The sequence below is a fragment of the Thamnophis sirtalis genome, unplaced genomic scaffold (assembly GCF_051295495.1).
Source record: "Thamnophis sirtalis isolate CommonGarterSnake01/CBP01778 unplaced genomic scaffold, rThaSir2_p1.2 scaffold_4, whole genome shotgun sequence".
NCBI classification, from domain to species: domain Eukaryota; kingdom Metazoa; phylum Chordata; class Lepidosauria; order Squamata; family Natricidae; genus Thamnophis; species Thamnophis sirtalis.
Window position 1 is genome coordinate 104486732 of NW_028261384.1, and position 18540 is coordinate 104505271.

Sequence of the window (18540 nt, forward strand, 5' to 3'; positions counted from 1 at the left end):
GTTCCCTCCTTCTTACCAAGGCTAAGTCGGTCTGTCTGGCTACCCTTACTACCCTTTTCTAGAGGATTCTACTGAGAGATACCTCTGTGAAAAAGGTAGCCAAAATGTTCAGTAGAATAATACAATTAGATTACAAAACCTTACTCAGAACTCTTTCCTTCTCCCTCCCCTCAGCTTGTTTTGTTTCTGTTCCCTTCTTAAGCCTTGCTGTAACTAAATAAAGGTGTTGGATTGGGACATAATAAAGATCCAGTAATGAGGTCATGATGGAGCATAATCCGAGATGTAGAAGCAGCCAAATCCACCCAGTCCCGGCATTTGCTCTTTTCATTTGTTTTCCCTCACTTTATTGAGAACACATTTGGAAGCTCCTTAACATGTGAATTCTGAAATGAGAAAATAGGCCAACATGGGTGACAACTGTGGAACGAATACACTTTAGATGGTTCACATCACAAATGCTGTTAGTTCTGAAGAGATTTTGAAGATGAAGATATAGTCCTGATATAACCTCTGAGCTTCATTTATGCTGGTGTATTCCAGATTATATCCGAGAATCAGCTCTGTATATGTGAAATGCCAATAAAGGAGTAATCATAAAAAGAATGCCAATGAATGATACAAAATACATTTCGTGCCAAAATGACAGAGGGCCAGCACCCATAGCAGTTGGATAAGAGATAGCACCAGGCTTCTCTCCCCAAATTGGAATGATGAATTCCTTAAGCTTCCACACAAGAAATCCAAGAAGAAATTCAGAGAAGGAATATTAGTATAAACAAATAGGAAAGTATTACCAAAAGAGCTGCAACAACAGCTCTAATTTAAGAACTAATGATCTGTATGGAAGTTGTACAATAACAAATAACAAGGTTAAAATCCTTTTGCAGTTATTTTTTTTCCTGTCCCACCTTGTGGACTATTTTCCTCCTTTCCATAGATCTTTTAATACTCAGATTTGCTAAACTTGATTTTCGTGCACTATGTAAGACATACTCTCAAGTGTGCTGTTTGAACATACCATTGTTGGGACTTTCAATTTAGTGTGTTGTGTCAGTGCAACCGATTTCAGTTTAATAAGTGAAATATGATCGAACGAGCCATGGCTAAGGTTGATGCATGAATCCAGTTTACAAGACAGAATAGTTGTCAATTAATTTCTGTATAGTTGGCTGACAAAAACTACCATCTGGAGAAGAATTAACATAATAGCTCTGGGAAGTAGAATTTCCTAGGAAGAGTATGGTCATTGCAACATTTACTAACGAAAACCAGCTGATAACCGAAAGATTGAGGTATCTGGAAAGAAATGGAAAAGTGGAAACTCTACTCATGTTCCCAAAATCATTGCATATGAATTGACCGGGAATATTACGCAGTTGTGTAAAGATCAGAGGGCAATAGAAGGAAACCACTGAAATAAATCTAATGTGGGTCATATTCACATATTATCCTGATTAACTTAACCTTATTTACTCAATTAACTCAAAAGCACTCACATCATGTACCATACTGACTGAATTGGTACATCATATCAGGCTAAAATGAGGTTGGCCAGTTGCGGCTCAGTGTGTGACATAAAAATATTTGTTTTGGAAAACATTCTGAAAGAGTCTGCAGTTGAAAGATTAAGGGCAAAGTTTTTCAACATCAACATATTTTATGTAGTGGTTAGGTATTATGAATCTACACAGAAAAATTTGCAGAAAAGCAATTAGACTTACTCCCAGCAAAGATAGTCAGGGGGAAGGAGTTATAGAAATTGTAGTCAAGGAACACAGTAGTAGTATAGGGCTTTGGCTGGACAGAGATCAAATTGCCACTCAAAAGGGTTTGGTCAGTGTTTTATTATTTATTATTTATTCAATATTGTAATTGCTTGGAAACATTAGTGAATATCTGCATGAGGAGGCAAGGGGATCAAGAATCATCATGAGTATCATGATATAATTACCCAAATCAGTGGTGGGTTTCAAATTTTTTAAGACCCCCTTCTGTAGGTGTGGCCTACTTTGTGGGAGCAGCTTGCTGGCCATGTGTCCAGGTGGGAGTGGCTTGCCGGCCATGTGACTGGGTGGGCATGGGCAACTTGTAAAATGTGGTGAAACTCACTTAACAACGCTCTTGCCTAACAACCAAAATGTTGGCACAGAAACTCTGGCATTTGAAGCACGCAAGTCTTAAAGCTGTCTAGTTACAAGATCCTCGCACTCCTAACTCTTTATTTTAAAAAACCCTGGGGCGTTCAAACTTGACAGCTTTAAGATTTGAGGACTTCAACTCCCAGAATTCCGTTCTTCATCTTGATGATGTGCAGATGGGCAGGGGGAGGGAGCTGGAACCGGTTCTAAACTGCACTGTAGATTTGTGGAACCTCTTCTACAGAAGAGGTTAGAACTGGCAGGAACCCATCCCTGGCCCAAATGGTACAAATTATCATCATGGCTTCTTTTGAGCCACTTAAGCAACCCTGATATAAAGGTATAATGTGATTATACATGGTACATAGGTTTTATCCCAGGGGTGGATTCTGGCAGCCTCTACTGCCGGTTCGCTTGTGGATGTGTCGCATGCATGCACGCTTGATACATGCTGTGCGTGCATGAATAGAGCAATAAAAATTGCTCTGCGCATGCGCAGAAACAAAAAACAAGATGGACGCGTAGCAGGCCTGGGTTTCTGCCGGTTCGCAGAAACAAAAAACAAGATGGACGCGTAGCAGGCCTGGGTTTCTGCCGGTTCGCAGAAACAAAAAACAAGATGGACGCGTAGCAGGCCTGGGTTTCTGCCGGTTCGCAGAAACAAAAAACAAGATGGATGCGTAGCAGGCCTGGGTTTCTGCCGGTTCCAGCGACCCAGGCCACCAAACCACTATTGGTTCAGCTGAACCGATCCGAACCGGTAGGAACCGACCACTGTTTTATCCTTATAAATGGAATGGGGAACTATGGCCCTTTTATGACTTGTGGACTTCAACTCCCAGAGTTCCTGAGCCAGCCATTCTGACTCAGGAATTCTGGAAATTGAAGTCTACAAGTCATAAAATGGGCTATAGTTCCCCACCTCTGTTGTAAAGGATAATTCACATAAACATTTAATAAAATTACTTATTTGTTCACAATTTTCCTTGATATAGGAATTAACTAACACATGTGGGAAAATAAAGATAAATGCCAAACACAATAGAATTTTTTCTTGTTATGCTTAGACAGCTTTTTCCCCTTGACTTTCATTTGCCTTTCCTTCAGTGAACAAAGATTTGCTAAAACAAGAAAGGGAAGCTTCTTCCACATTAAATATTACTTTATAAATAGAATTGCTGTCCTGTTCCATATCCCCAAACTTTTTTTTTTTTTTTGAAAAAAGAAATCTCTTTGGGAGATATGACTAACTTACCCAAATTAATGCTATTTTTGGTTTGTTCTCTCATTATCATTTTTGTCCTCAAGCATTTAATTTGGAGTGCACTACCAATGATAGCTGTAGGTCAGACTTTGTCAATCTGTGGCGTCCAAAAGTACTGACTACAAAACACATCACTCTGATTGAAGTTGGTTTAAAAGCTGGGAGCTTATACTATAGTTTCACTATCTAGCGAATAGCTCTGTTAGACTTTCTAGTCACATAGTGATGATGATACACAATTGAATATATCAATAAAAGTTTTCAATTTAAATGCAGTAATATCCCAGGCAATTGTTTTGCAACAAAATAACTCTCTTAAAATTATGGTTATAAAAGCTGTAGGTGACAAACCTATTTTAAAGGAGGCATTCTTATTTCCTTTCATAGAAACGAATCTGTTTTTAAAAATAATATTAAGGTAAAGGTAAAGATTCCCCCTTACATACGTGCTAGTCGTTCCTGACTCTAGGGGGCGGTGCTCATCTCCGTTTCAAAGCCAAAAAGCCAGTGCTGTCCGAAGACAACTCCATGGCCATATGGCCAGCATGACTAAACGCCGAAGGTGCACAGAATGCTGTTATCTTCCTACCAAAGTGGTCCCTATTTTTCTACTTGCATTTTTACATGCTTTCAAACTGCTAGGTTGGCAGAAGCTGTGACAAGTAACGGGAGCTCACTCAGTTATGCGGCTCTAGGTATTCTAACCACTGAACTGCCGACCTTTCTGATCGACCAGCTCAGCATCTTAGCCACTGAGCCACCGCATCCCTTTAAAAATAATAATAAATAATAAAAATTAATATTAGTTGTTTCTTAAAAGCAGGAGGCTGGCTTTTTTGCTTGAAAAATATCATTTCTAATTGCTACATAAAATATTTAACTGATCATCCTTTTCAGGAGAAAAAGTGAGGCAACAGGACATTAATCACGTTATCCTTTCATTGTAGCCCTACTGGATTGTGGAGCTGTAATCCAGTGCGTTCAAGTAGCCTTGGCTGGGGGAAAGCTGCTTTAAAATAACTGTATCTCTTTACCTCTGTGCAGGAAGACAATCACAGCTACTATTTATCCCGAATTTATGGTCCCGAAGAGATGCGAGCCAAGGAACTTTGGGTCGAGGTGGCTGAAGCCAACAGGAGCCAAGTAAAAATCCATGGAATCCTGTCCAATACACACAGACAAGCTTCGGTGAGCCATCCTTTCTCCTAACCCTGCCAATCCACCAGCATTATGTTGACTTTCTTTCTTAACTTTTGGTACCAGAACTCTGTAAGTACATTTTGTTTTTCAAGCCCCATTTCTCTCTCTGCTGTACAGAATAGGCCTAGAGGGACAAGCAAGAAAATGGATAGTAAGAGCAGTAAAAAAAAAACCAGAGAAGAGGCTGACCAGAGAATAAATTTTACATCTTGGCAATAGTTTCAATTTCCAGTGATTAAAAAAAGCCAGTATTAAGAGGCTAATACCCACTCATCTTCTTTGCAACTGGAGAGGTAGTAATGAGTGTTTATGGGAGCAAAAGAAACAGAAGGATTTGATTTACACATTCATTAAGCTATAAAGTGGTTTGATTTTGGTTTAGCCAACCATTGTGATTTGTCAGTCATAATTTATGACTTTATGTGAATCCAGTCAATTATATTGTTGACTGATTGTTGGCTATTGCTCAGGAATTAAATAAACCATGTATATACTTGAATTCAGCCAGTCTTATGATATGGTATTTATTAAATACTCACAAATTTATTATGATTTAAGTTTTTTGGATGAAATCCATTTAAAAAATTCAGATTGTAATAAATTTGTTGAACTTCTCAGTGTCAGAAGACTCTGTTCTTTTAAATGTTAGATTTAGCATGAGGAAGAGTAGCTATTATTTTGCTAGTAACTATTATTCTTCAGTGTTGTTTCCAGGGATCTGGAGACCTGCCAGCAAATTAATACCAGAACATCATCTTATTTTAACTTTTGCAACAACATAAAGCCGTTGTTTTTATAAAATTATGTAATTATATAAAAATGAGATGCCTCAAAGCTTAAAAACCTTAATCACAGACTTCCTAAACTCCAGGAGGGCTGAAAATAAAACAAAAATGCCAAAAAAATTATATGTAACTTGTTGCAACTATTAGTATTATTGTTGAGCATTTGCTTTGAAATTAATGTTAAACTGACATTGTGATTTTAACTTTTTTTTAATCCAAATGCTCCACTTTTGAATTTTTGCCCAGATATACTGTGCTAATCCCCAATACTGCCACATTGGGAACAAAAGCAAGACATATAAACATCAGATAGACAGATATATGTATCTATGTATGTTTTCTCCTTAATTAACCTTGAAATAAAGCAAAGAGTCTGAAGAGAATCTGAAAAAAATAATTAAGATGGGTCACAATAGTGTCATTGATGCTTTTCTAGTTTTCATATGTGTTGTTTTATATCCACATTTTACAGATACCCCTGAGGTAAAGCCTGTTTTGAGTCACATTTACCTTTAAGGGCATGTTCATGTTCAATCAATATAGAAACTACAGGATGTGTGATTGAGTCATAATTGGTTGTGTTGATGGTATCAGTTGGTTTTATCTTAGCTTCTCTGCTCATTACTCGTTGGATTTTATGATATTTTTCTTTTGTTTTTTATTTTCTGGAAGCCACCCAGAGTGATACGTTTGAGATGCTCAGTCATATAATAAATGAAATAAATATCACGGCCATCTTCCAAGATTTATGTATTTATTTACAAGTGGTTTCCCTAACTAATTTTCTAATTCTACTTACGTTTTTCAAGATTAATCAAGGCCAGCTAAATGTTGGGATATGATCTTTTGTACACTGTCACTGGGTTTTAATTGATTTCTCTTTCTCCTCCCCTTTCTCTCAATCTCCATGTGCATGTGTATGTATGCGTGTGTGCGTTTGTGTGTTTCTGTCCCTTATTAAAGAGCAGATAAAGCAAATCTCTCTAGCTTATCAGTCTCAAATGACACCATTAGTTCATTCCATCATCTGTTGCTGAAGCTGTTGGCCAGCAAAAAATCACTTTACATATATATATATATAACATTTTGCACATAAAATAATCAGTTTGGGGGTTAATATTCAGCCCAAAGGTCAATAAGGCATCTATTTTCCAGACAGAAGTTTTGAATGCAGCCATTTTGAAGAGAGAAGATTGTATATTGCTCAGCTCTTAATTTTAACATTTCAAAGAGATACAATATTTTTTTTTTATAAGGGGAAAATTTAGCAACAGCTATTCTAAACTGGATAAAAGGCTGGCTTTATTGTATAACCCCTGTGGTTCCTTACAACTCTATGGATTTATAAAAATCTGTACCAAGAAATGTGTGTTGATGACTATTTCATCTTCATGGAAATGCTAGGCTTCATTGCAGGAAAAAATATGTAACAGGATCTGGTAGCATTTCAGAAGGCTGAGGAGGAGTCTGTGCACTGCCATATGTAGCGGATCACACTTTGATCTTCTCTATGAAAGATAATGAAAATATAAAATTATGCCAAGATATTTATGTATAAGGAATCAAATTACCCTCTTTTCTTTGTACGAATTCGGCTTCCTCTCTCTCACCCAATATAAAGACCTGTGAGTATAAACCTAATTGACATTTTCTGTTCATCTTAAAGCATTAAGAAATAAGAGTAATAATTCAACCAAGACAACTCTCGCCTCTAAATCTGTTTTCCTCATTATTCTTCTACAGAGAGTCATCCTATCCTTTGATTTCCCTTTCTATGGCCATTACTTGCGGCAGGTCACCATAGCAACAGGAGGTGAGCATCTTTGGTTACTACACGGGTCATAAGAGTTGCTGGTGTTTTTTTTTTCCCAGAAAGCTTACAGGATATGGAGAGTTGGCTGCAGCACATATTTTGGAAGCTGTGTTGAACACACGGTTTAGACTGTGGTTCTCAAATGATTACAGCTGCTTGACCTGACTGAGCTTGTGGGCTTTTAACTGGAGTCGCTTAGTGTAGGCGTGAGATTGAGAAGAGCAGGTTCATGTTTGCTCCAACCACTATACTGTTGCTGAGCAACAGGCCCAGGTGCTACTTCTGTATTTCCTAAAATAGAGAGAAAAAGGAGAAGGGGTACTGATGTGATTTTGTGAAATGATCATCTTATTATATTCATGTTTGCCTTAGCCTACACCTCTTCCTCACCATCATCAATGTCATCTTCTTCTAAGAGACCAAGCTGATGTACATCATTCTCTGCCCTTTCTCACCCACCACTTCATCCTCAAGACAACCTTGTGCTCATAGGTTATAATTAGCCCCCAGCTGCATGGTGGATTGAATCCTTGAAATACCTCTTGGCCAGCCAGAGCATTTGAACAGGGGGTTATAGGTTATAGGGTTGAGAATAACGTGCTTGCATAAGGAGGTGTTTAGGAGGCAAAATGGGTATAGCAAGGGATCCAAAACTGATTTTGTCCCACCTATTGACCATATTGCTGCAAATCTTGGGTTAATCTGTTCATCTGAGCTGCCACTTGGTTCTAATACTGGAATAATCTGGTCAATAGCTACTGGGTTCATTCTGGATGCTTAAGCAGTGGGTTTTTTTCCCCTGCAGTGATAGGATTAGACAACAAAAAGCTGTCAGGCTCCCCCAACCAGAACCTGACACAAAATCACAGATTTTGGAACACTTGTCAGCTTAGTTCAACTCATCTGTTAAATCTGACATAAATTCCACGGAGATGGCTCAACTAGTTAAGAATTTTTATTGCGGACAAGAATGAAGGTACAATATAAAGGTTCACTGACCAAGTAAGTTCATGCCAGAACTCCTGACCTTCAATGATACCCAGAAGGGGTAGAGTAAGAAATTGCCTACAAGCTCTAGAGGTGCTTAATCATTGAGATAGGCTTCCATGGGTGGAACAATGAAGGTGGGGAAAATAACAAAAGTGTTGTGATGTATACATGTGATTGGAATCTGACATTGAAACACAAATGAAAAAGTTAGTATTGTAATATTGCAATGCACATTTTGCCAGGTTTGCACCCCTGCAATTTGTATTGGATGCCTACTGGTGAAGTGTTGAAAAGCAGAATTCTCAGTGTTTCACATCTTTCCTTGCTAGTTTATTGGTGCCATAAAAATATATCTTGAAGTGAAATTAACTTTTTATCAGCTTCTGAATGGAGAATGGGAGAGGGATACTATTTTATCCTTCTCCTCAGACAGCAAAATAGTTTGGATTTATATGAACAAGAGACTGTGAATGTAGCATTTTCCATAGATGGAGGAGGGCTAAGTCATCCTTGCCTCCCCTATGCAATTACTTTAAAACCAACATAAGTTATTTTTAAAATTTATTCTTGACTGCCTGCTTTATTCTGGTCTAATACCATTTCTGATTTCCATCATTCAGCTAATTTGCTTCTGGGGATATCTGCAATCTATCTCTGAAATTTCTACTTTTTCTCATTTTGTGTGAAATCACCACAATGATCAAGTCTAGCTTCAAAGATTAAGGCAACTTTCCTCTTGTCAGAACTAATAATCCAGCATTAACTTTGTGATGATCAACTTGTTTTTTTGAGAATTAAAAGGACAGTCAACCATTAGCTTTCTATAATTCCTACTATTTTCACTGTGAAGCAGTGAAAACGGATGAGGTATCTCACATAACCAACTAACTGGATCAGAGGTGGGTACCTTGCTCCTTGACTAGGGAGAAGAAACAGAGGAAGATTGCAGAACTAAAAAGGCATCAGCTTGAAGATAGCTAATATAAATCACTTTGTTTTCCTGTTTCTGCAACATCCTTGTGAGGTGAGGATGAAAAATGGAGACCAATGACCAAAGATTAAACCAGTGTTTCCCTTCTCTTATGCATTGCAATATATTGTCTCTGGGTTTTGTAGGAAACAGAAGGCACTAAAACTATGGATTAAACCCAATCTTTTCAAAAAGTACCGATGTGGTTATTTGACTTTGAATATAATGCCCTGCTCCCAATTGCTGTTTTGGCAGGTTTTATTTTCATGGGTGATGTAATTCATCGGATGCTGACAGCTACACAGTATATTGCCCCTCTGATGGCAAACTTCAATCCTGGCTATTCACGCAACTCCACTGTCAAATACTTTGACAATGGTGAGCTCTTATAACATTTTTTTTCCTCCCAGGACTAGATCACCACTTCTATCCCACATCCATGCAAAGCTGCCCACTTCTACTTATGCTGGACTGGGTATTTATTTTGCACAATGAAATTCAAACTCCAGAAAGTCTCAGCCCCACCACCACCACCACCACCCTTCCTTCTATATATCTTTGGATGCTTTCATTTTATTTCATTCTTCATGGTTAGGATTTATTTATTGGGGACTGATAGCGGAGGATAGCTGGAATCAGGCTAATTAGCGATTTTGTTCTCGGGTGAGGATGACTGACTCATAAAAGCCTTTTTATGATCATCTGTGCAATTGTAGCAGATAGGTTTGATTTACACCTTTGGGGTTTTTTTCTTTAGAAAGAGGCAAAAATATAGAATTAGGAATGGGCAATCAGTAGGTGTGTGGTGGGGGCAATAAGTGCAGGTCAGTTATCTTTGCTAGTGCCTGGAATCTGAGAGTATGTGCCTGTGATATGGTTGAGTGCCTGGAACGATTGTTACCAGGGTTACCACTTAGTCTGTACTGATGTTTTCACAAAGTATTTTCAGTGCAGTTTTCTTCCCACCTACAGTACTTTATATTTGGTTGATTAAGAGGGCCTGCAGAAGCAGATTGTTCAAATCAATGAGGATTTTTTTTTTTCCAGTGGGACTTTTTCAGTGATTACTTAATGACCTGTAGGTTATTCCTTATTTAAAAAAAACATTTTCTACATGCTTGGAAGCACATTTCAACAAGTGAGAAGAAAATGATTTCCTTTTTTAGTAAAAAAATAAAATAAAATATCTCTGGTATTTTCTGTTCATGCTCAAGTAGAAGGACAAGGAATGGGTTTGGGAAAGGCTCTTCCACTACATAGATTGGTCAGAGCTATTCCTTCCTGGATTTTGTGAATCATAGTAAACTGTTCAAGTTCTTAGTTCCCATTCTGGTGCTTCATTTCTTTTGCCCTTCTACTTCCAAAGGAACCATGTTTGTTGTCCAGTGGGATCAAGTTTATCTAGAAGGGAAAGAAGACAAAGGCTGTTTCATCTTCCAGGCAGCTTTGTACAAGAGTGGCAGAATTGTCTTTGGTTACAAGGAGGTGAGTGTATGCAGTCTAGGGTAGCAAAGATGAGATTTTCAAAGTTCTGGCCATCTAGAATAATGAGACATCAAAGGCTGGCAGAAATGGACTGGCTTTTCTGGACTTTCCTTGATTGAAATGTCTATGCCTTCTCTTTTCTGACTCCAGATTCCCATGTCAGTGCTTGAAATAAGTTCTACACAACATCCTGTCAAAGCTGGTCTTTCAGATGCTTTTATGATCCTTAACTCTTCCCCTGGTGAGTTTGGCAGGCTATGAGTGGAGGGGGAAAGGAATGCGGTGACAGAAAACAGAAGTATAGTGCATATACTAGTGTGTTCCTGTCTAAACAGGTTCTTATCTTCAAAGATGCAAAATTCTTGTTAAAAATATGAACGTTTAGGACTGTTGTTTGACCTACAAAGCAGAATGAGAGAACGGACAAAGAAATCACACAGTTAACCATTTCCTTGACTAAAAATGCCTTCCTAACAAAATAAAGATACTGTCATAATTTTTACCTGATTTACTTTATTTTTCAATACGTTTGCTTTCATAGAAAAATATTGATAAGGTATCAGTTAGTTTCATATGATATGCTAATTAATCGCAGATTACATTTAAACAACACAATAAACAATAATTCCATGATTTGCAAACCAAAATGAACTGAGCACGTCAAGTGATCCAGGCCATCACATTACACCATAAAATGGTTTGTTTGTTACCTTAGCATATTATGTGAACTAGCCATCATAATTTGTTAATCATGATTCAGAGTTTAATATTTTATATATAATTTGCTTGCCTTTGGCTTAGAATGTTATGTAAGCATAGCCACTATATTTTGTAAACCACTGTTTACAGCTTATGCCACATTAATTTAATAGGTTGATGTCCTATTACATTAAATTAATTACTGATAAATTAAATTTTGAGCTGGAGTCCAATCTCCCCCATATCATTCAAACATATGAGTTCAATGTATCTGGAGAAGATGAGGTTGAAGGAGGAAATCACTTTTTCCATCCAGGAAAGGCTTTCTCTCTCTGCTTGAGATATCTCAGAACCACCTACTTTTATCAGTTCATTTCATTATTGAACCACCATTACTCACTATTGCAATATCCACTGTGCAACCCCATTCAACCACTTGCATCTCATTCTTGGCAGAAAGCCTGCTTAAGGCAGTGTATATTGATTTCCAAGCTACAACATGAGGAAGAAAAAAAACAAAACCTTCGATTGCAACAAAATGACATCCGTCAGCTACAAGATCACTCAGTTGACAGTTTGATAGTTTTAGTTAAAAGCTAATTTAAAGAACAGCCCATTTAAAAGGAATATAAATAGTGACTATCAATAAACCAGAATTGCTGAAAATTCTAGCTTATTGTTCATCATCTGTGTTCCTAATTTGTGAAGACATTGACATGTTAAATTCTGGGGATGGATGATGGGGAAAGTTGCTTGCTTCCTTGTTGGTTTCTAGTTGGTTTAGCTGCCTCAGCTGGCTGGGACAATTGAGCAGCACACAATGGACAAAGAACACAGTTCTCAGCAATTCTTGTTTATAATTATATCCAAATACAGAGCCACAGAGAAAGCCAGAGGAACTTTCCAAACGAGATAATTCCACAGTGAAATAGTTCTGCTGCTGTTACCATTAATGAACAACAAATATTGAGTCTGATTTCAGAAGCCAGTCTGTGAGATAGCTTAAGTTTTAGGAAATGTAAAGCTCTCTAGATATTTCTGACTTCATCAAAACCTGTACTGGTAATCCTTGATTTCTTGACCACAATTGAGCCCAAAATGTATGTTGCTAACTGGAACAGTTGTTTAGTCAGTTTGCCCCATTTTATGACTTTTCTTGCCACAGTTGTTAAGTGAATCACTGCAGTTGTCAAGTTGGTAACATAGTTGTGAAGTGAGTCTGGCTTTCCATTGGCTACACTTGTCAGAGAGTCGCAAAAGGTGATCACATGACCCCAGAACACTATAACTATTATAAACATGAGTCAGTTACCTAGCATATGAATTTTGATGTGACCATGGGGATATTGCAATAGTCATGTATGAAAAACGGTCATTAGTCACATTTTCAGAGCCATTGTAACTCAAACGGCCTCTAAATGAACTGTTGTAAATTGAGGACTACTTGTGGCGCAGTGGTTAAATGCAGCACTGCAGGCTACTGCTAGATCAGCAGGTCAGCGGTTCAAATCTCACCGGCTCAGGGTTGACTCAGCCTTCCATCCTTCCGAGGTGGGTAAAATGAGGACCCAGATTGTTGGGGGCAATATGCTGACTCTCTGTAAACCGCTTAGAGAGGCCTGAAAGGCCTATGAAGCGGTATATAAGTCTACTGCTATTGCTATTGCTATTGTAGAATGGGGTTACAGTCTAAAAAATTGGGAAGGTACCAAAATTCCTGTCCTTTACTCAAGCATTGACTTGTGTGAATGTCGCTCCTTCTGAGAACTAACAGGTAGCATCGGATAAAATTCTTGGTGTTCTCTGATCTTGGTTGTTTGTTTAATATGAGCTACATATATTCTCTTCTATTAATTTCATCTTAATATTTAATTATGCAAAATTTGGTGAAACTCTGTGATATGGCCACATTCTGTAAGAGACAGTGTGGAATCCTGATCTAATTTAATATTCCTCCCTAATTATTTTAGAATCTCACCATCGCACCATATATGAATACCATAGAGTGGAACTGGATACTAGCAAGATCACTAATGCATCAGCTGTGGAATTTTTGCCCCTACCCAGTAAGTTCTCACACCAAATTGCATTGACTTGCTTCTTCTAGGCATTGTTTATTGCAAAAGCAGAAGGTAATCATGTGCACCAGGGGTGTCAAACTGGTGGCCTGCAGGCTGGATGTGTCTTGTGCAGGCCACGTCCACCTCAGCTCTGTAAATGGAAAAACATTGCCATAAGTCACATGATGACAATGTGATGTCATGAGTTTGACACCTGTGATGTACAAGCTTGGGATGGATGGATGGGTGTGTGGGTGGGAGAGAGGGAGGGAGGAAGGAAGGAAAAAGTTTTAAATATAAGAGGAACATTGTGGAGAAAATCGCGCAATGTTTCCCTATAGTTATTAGCACATTAAGTGAAGTAAACAGATTGAACATTTTTTACAAGCCAAATATTTTGGCTGTGACAGCTCTGGATTCACCCCCCTCCCAAAAAATGTTATGTCTTACAACATTACTTGCATATTTCTTACATACCAGGATAGAACTCTAATTTCCCCTACTTTTCTAATATGTGCTTATATTTGGTTTTTTGTACTCTTTGGCAAATATGAACATAATGATGTTATTTTCATGGAAGCTGAGCCCTATTTTTAAAAAAGCTTATGGACTTTTCAGATAAATAAAGGTTTGCATGGATGGTAGCCCTAGCTCTCCTCAGTTACTGACATTGAATGATTTTCCATCTGAAAAGATGCTGCAGGTGATTCAGCAAGGTTCAAAGAGAAAAAGTTTCAAAACTGGAATGCAAACTGAACAGTTTAACCAGTATCTTTTTTGCCTCTGGTTAAAAAAAGAAACAAGGCAGCAATTTCTCCCCTCCCTTTCTTTGCTGAATCAGGCAGCCTTTGATTGGTGTTTTTTTTTTTAAAGAGCTGTAGAGAAATGTCATTTTTAGACTCTGGATCAAATGAAAGGTCTTCGGCTAGCAATATATTTCTTTTGCATTTCAATGTTGCAAGCCCTCTCCCCAGCGCCTGGGGGTTTTCCTGTTCCTTTGATTGGGTGCTTGCCTGGATACTTGTCTCAAGGCCTGACCTGAGAGCACTCAGAGCTGAGAAAAGAGCCTCTTCAACATACACATTCTCTTCTTTGGCGAAAAAGGTAGAAGAGATTGGCAGACATTATAATAGACTAAAATAAAATCCAAGCATAAGTGAAAAGGAACGGATGGTCAACCAGCAGTATGAAATCATCATTTTAGTATTTTCTGCATGATTATCAATACTTTCCTCTATAACAGAGGAGAGGGTTGTTAAAATTACTGTTGAGTATAGTAAAAGGCTCTTGGGTGCATTTTCCTTTTGATATTATTATTATAAAATAAAAAATAGCATTTTGAATCTTAAACAGATAATATCAAATGTTTTTACTGAACTAATTCAGTACAAATTTGGGGTTCAAAATATATAGTCAGGCTAGGTTGAGTTGCAGTTATAAATTAAACACTAGACTTCTTCCACATCACTGCTAGATTCACTTCTTAACCATAACCTTTGCTTTTGCAATCCTGCAATCTTGTGCAGGGCTGAGTCCATCAACTAATATTCTGAGTGTCCTTTAGTGAGCTGCCCCATGTCAGCCAGTGGAGGGCACCCAAAGCTAGAAAGAAAATAGGAACTCTGTCTCCATCTTTGCTTTCTGTTTCTCCATATTCTTTGCAAGAAGGCAAGACAATTTTAGAAGGCAAGTCACTGCCAGAGGGATGGCAACACCTTTCCAGCAAGGGAAAACAAGAGAAAGGAAAAGAAAATAACAAAAATAGAAAGCCGGATGAGGTGAGAATTCCCATACGCTTCCAAAGGAAACATTTATTTATTTATCAAAGTTATACAATTCATCTAATTATCTTGAAGTCCAAAAACCAAGTTTGGCAACTTTAAGATGTGTGGACTTCAGTTCCCAGAATTCCACAGTGAGCATGCTAGTTGGGGAATTCTGGCAATTGAAATCCATCTTAAAGTTTAACAGATTTAACAAATTAACGGAGTTGGAAGGGACCTTGTAGGTCATCTAGTCCAACCCCCTGCCCAAGTAGGAAACTCTACACCATTTCTGACAGATGGCAGTTCAGTCTCTTCTTGAAAGCTTCCAGTGATGAAGCTTCCACAATTTCTGAAGGCAAGCTGTTCCATTAGTTGATTGCTCTCACTGTCAGAAAAATTCTCCTCATTTCCAGGTTTAATCTCTCCTTGATCAGTTTCCCTCCATTATTCCGGCCATTAGTCTGGCCTTCAGGTCCTTTGGAAAATAGCTTGACCTCCCTCCTCTCTGTGGCAGCCCCTCAAATATTGGGACACTGCTATCATGTCTCCCCAGTCCTTCTTTTCCCTAGACTAGCCATGCTGCCTAGTTTGAAACATACTGATATAAACTAAACCAATTAATTAAGGTTAGGAAAACTGACTTTCCAACATATATGGAAGTCCTATAGCAACTTGAGGATGCATAAGAGTAGTTTAAATCTCAGATTATTCCTTGATGCCTATATAAAAAATTGGATGTGAAATCAATTAATAGCTATCAAGTCTTCGTTGGAGAGTTGTCTTGACTACTAATAATGTAATGATTATTTTTCATCAGTATTAAAAGAGAGATAGTTGCACTCTGTAAAGGATTGTTTAGCTTACTCATATTTTACCACATTTAGTAATGAAGATATTACTGCCAGAAAGACTTCAGGTGACTAGCTCTGTAGTTAGACAAGGACAGGAAAAGAACATCACATTTATTATGTATTCAGTTGCAAGTGATTCCAAGTTCTTGCAAATTCTTTTATACTGTGTCAAGAATATAAAAAGTAGGACTTTAAAACAAAAAGATTTACTTGTAAGATAAAAAACAATGCAGCCTTTCCAATTTCTCTGGAATTCTGGGGTTCATCCTGGGACAAGCGCTAGCAGGAGCTGAGCCATTTTTAGAGGAAAAAAATTACAGAATAACTTCTATATTTCCAAACTCCTCACAATTCCTAAGGAATTTTCAGCAACAGTGTATTATCAACCGACAGGATCATAATATAGTCCACTGTGTGATTTTCTGTTCCAAAAGCAACAGATGCAACAAAGAAAAGAAAAATAACCTGATCTCTTTATTTTAAATGAATACTATGATGATGAGAGTGTATTAAACCTGAGCTAGTTTCATCTTGAGGACATGAAGTAACAGAGTTCTATAGCCTCAGTCTGCCTTTCTCAAGTTGTGGGCGAACAAGAATAGAAAGAATATCTTCCAAGCCAGCTTTAGAAAGAAAAGATTGGAACATTCTTTATTCGTTACATCTTTTCATTTGTAGCTTGTCTCCAACTTCCCAACTGTGAAGCCTGTATGACATCTGGCCTAAATTTCAATTGCAGTTGGTGCCATGTTCTGCAGAGGTAAGTCTTCTAAATCCAAGGGGGAATCTACGTTCACTTCTCAAAGAAGTTAATATTGTCTGGCTCTTGTCCTGAACTTTAACTTGCAGAATTTTTCTAGTCTACAACAGTTGCATGTAGATGGGTATCCTTTGATATCTAGACTGACTAGTCTTAAGTCTCCACATCCCACTCAAGTTTTTTCATGGTTCTCGTCCTCGTCATCCAAAATATTTTTTTAAAAACTGTTTAGCTGTACATAGAGGTCGATATACTGATATGTCAACAAAAAAGATGATTAAAGAAGACAAAGAATGTCTTGAAATCTATTTATGCTATTAAATACAAATTTAATAAAATGTTGAAATTTAGCTCCAGCAAAGAACCCCTTAATTGGTGTGCCACATGTGCCACAACTGCCTTTTTTGTATGTGCTCCAGATGCACTATAGAATCTCTTTTCCCACACTTTTTGGGGAGAAAAAAAATACCTGTGAAATACTGTCTGGCTAACATACTTCCAAGAAGAATATACTCTCCAAGACTTAATGTGTTGACATCACTCTAACCTTTTTACATAATCACTAATTCTTTGTGTCCCCTTTCCCGCTCAGGTCCAGGAATTATTAAACAGCGCCCCCGGTTATCTAAAACTTGTCACTTGTTATAGAAGTAGAAATACAAGATCAGCAGTGGTGGGATTCAGCCAGTTCACACCACTTCAGGAGAACCGGTTGTTAACTTTCTGAGCAGTTTGATGAACTGCTTGTTGAAATAAATCATTAGGGCAGAGAATCAGTTGTTAAATTATTTGAATCCCACCACTGAAGATCAGCCCCTTTCATGTGTGAGACACTGTGGTGATGATTTTTTTCTGAAACTCAGTTGCTGTTTATTGGACACATGCAACAATAAAAAATGATTGATCCTGTATCCTATATATCCTGTGTTTAAAATGCACGATGTTGTGCGCGATGCCCACAACAAAGGAAAATTTTGGAATTCACATTTGAGATAGTTTAAAAACATTTCAATCATTTCTTGTCCAGAAATACCATCTCCACTGAAGAGCTAAGCATTTAAATCTTTGCTGCAGTCTGCCTATTGTGTATAACTTGCTTTCCTTAGTCCCCTTCCTTGTGCTGCTTTTCCAGCTCCAATCGCTCACAGACATAACATCCTCTCATCTATCCATTGAGGAAATCATTCATATCTGGAAGTTAACATATATTTGAAATATATTTTGCTTGGCAGAATGCTAGACCTCCCCAAAACTCTATGGCAGCAGAAGAAGCCAGGGGAGATGAGGGTTTGCGTGAAGGTCTATGGTATATTGAGGTAAAATAACAGTAAAATTACAGCCTGGTGAATGTGAATCAACAGTGACATAGGCATCAAAAAGTTGGGGAGAAATACTTGTACAGTTAAATGATCAACCTCAAGGCTCCTATTCTCTCCTAAAGCAGAATTGAACATGCCAGACATGCTTTGGAAGAAGCATTTTGAGAGTCTCATGCTTTCTGTGGAGTGAGGCCCTCAACATCTGTCCTCCAGTTCTATTTTATTTTTTTATTTGGAAATTTTGTTTATTTTTAAAAAGTTTTTTATTAGATAAACATTAAAAACATTGGACATAGTGCAACATTTCTGGCATAAACATTTCCATATAGTGATTAGATCTTACAACAATTACATTTTATATCCATTACATAGGTATGCGTAGTCCTTCAAATTACCTGTCCGTTGATCCTTTCTTTAATATAATTACTAATCATACA

The 18540-nt window shown here is 37.8% G+C and overlaps 1 protein-coding gene across 2 annotated transcripts in view; it reads left to right on the forward strand.

Moving 5' to 3' along the window:
- PLXDC1 (plexin domain containing 1) overlaps positions 1 to 18540 on the forward strand; it is a 76043-nt gene that overhangs the window by 41924 nt on the left and 15579 nt on the right. For both annotated transcript variants that reach the window (XM_014065744.2, XM_014065748.2), the window contains exons 3-9: positions 4450 to 4593; positions 7134 to 7203; positions 9419 to 9541; positions 10530 to 10648; positions 10799 to 10889; positions 13318 to 13413; positions 16703 to 16784. In XM_014065744.2, the coding sequence (XP_013921219.1) occupies positions 4450 to 4593; positions 7134 to 7203; positions 9419 to 9541; positions 10530 to 10648; positions 10799 to 10889; positions 13318 to 13413; positions 16703 to 16784 (725 nt within the window). The remainder of the gene's footprint in view (positions 1 to 4449; positions 4594 to 7133; positions 7204 to 9418; positions 9542 to 10529; positions 10649 to 10798; positions 10890 to 13317; positions 13414 to 16702; positions 16785 to 18540) is intronic.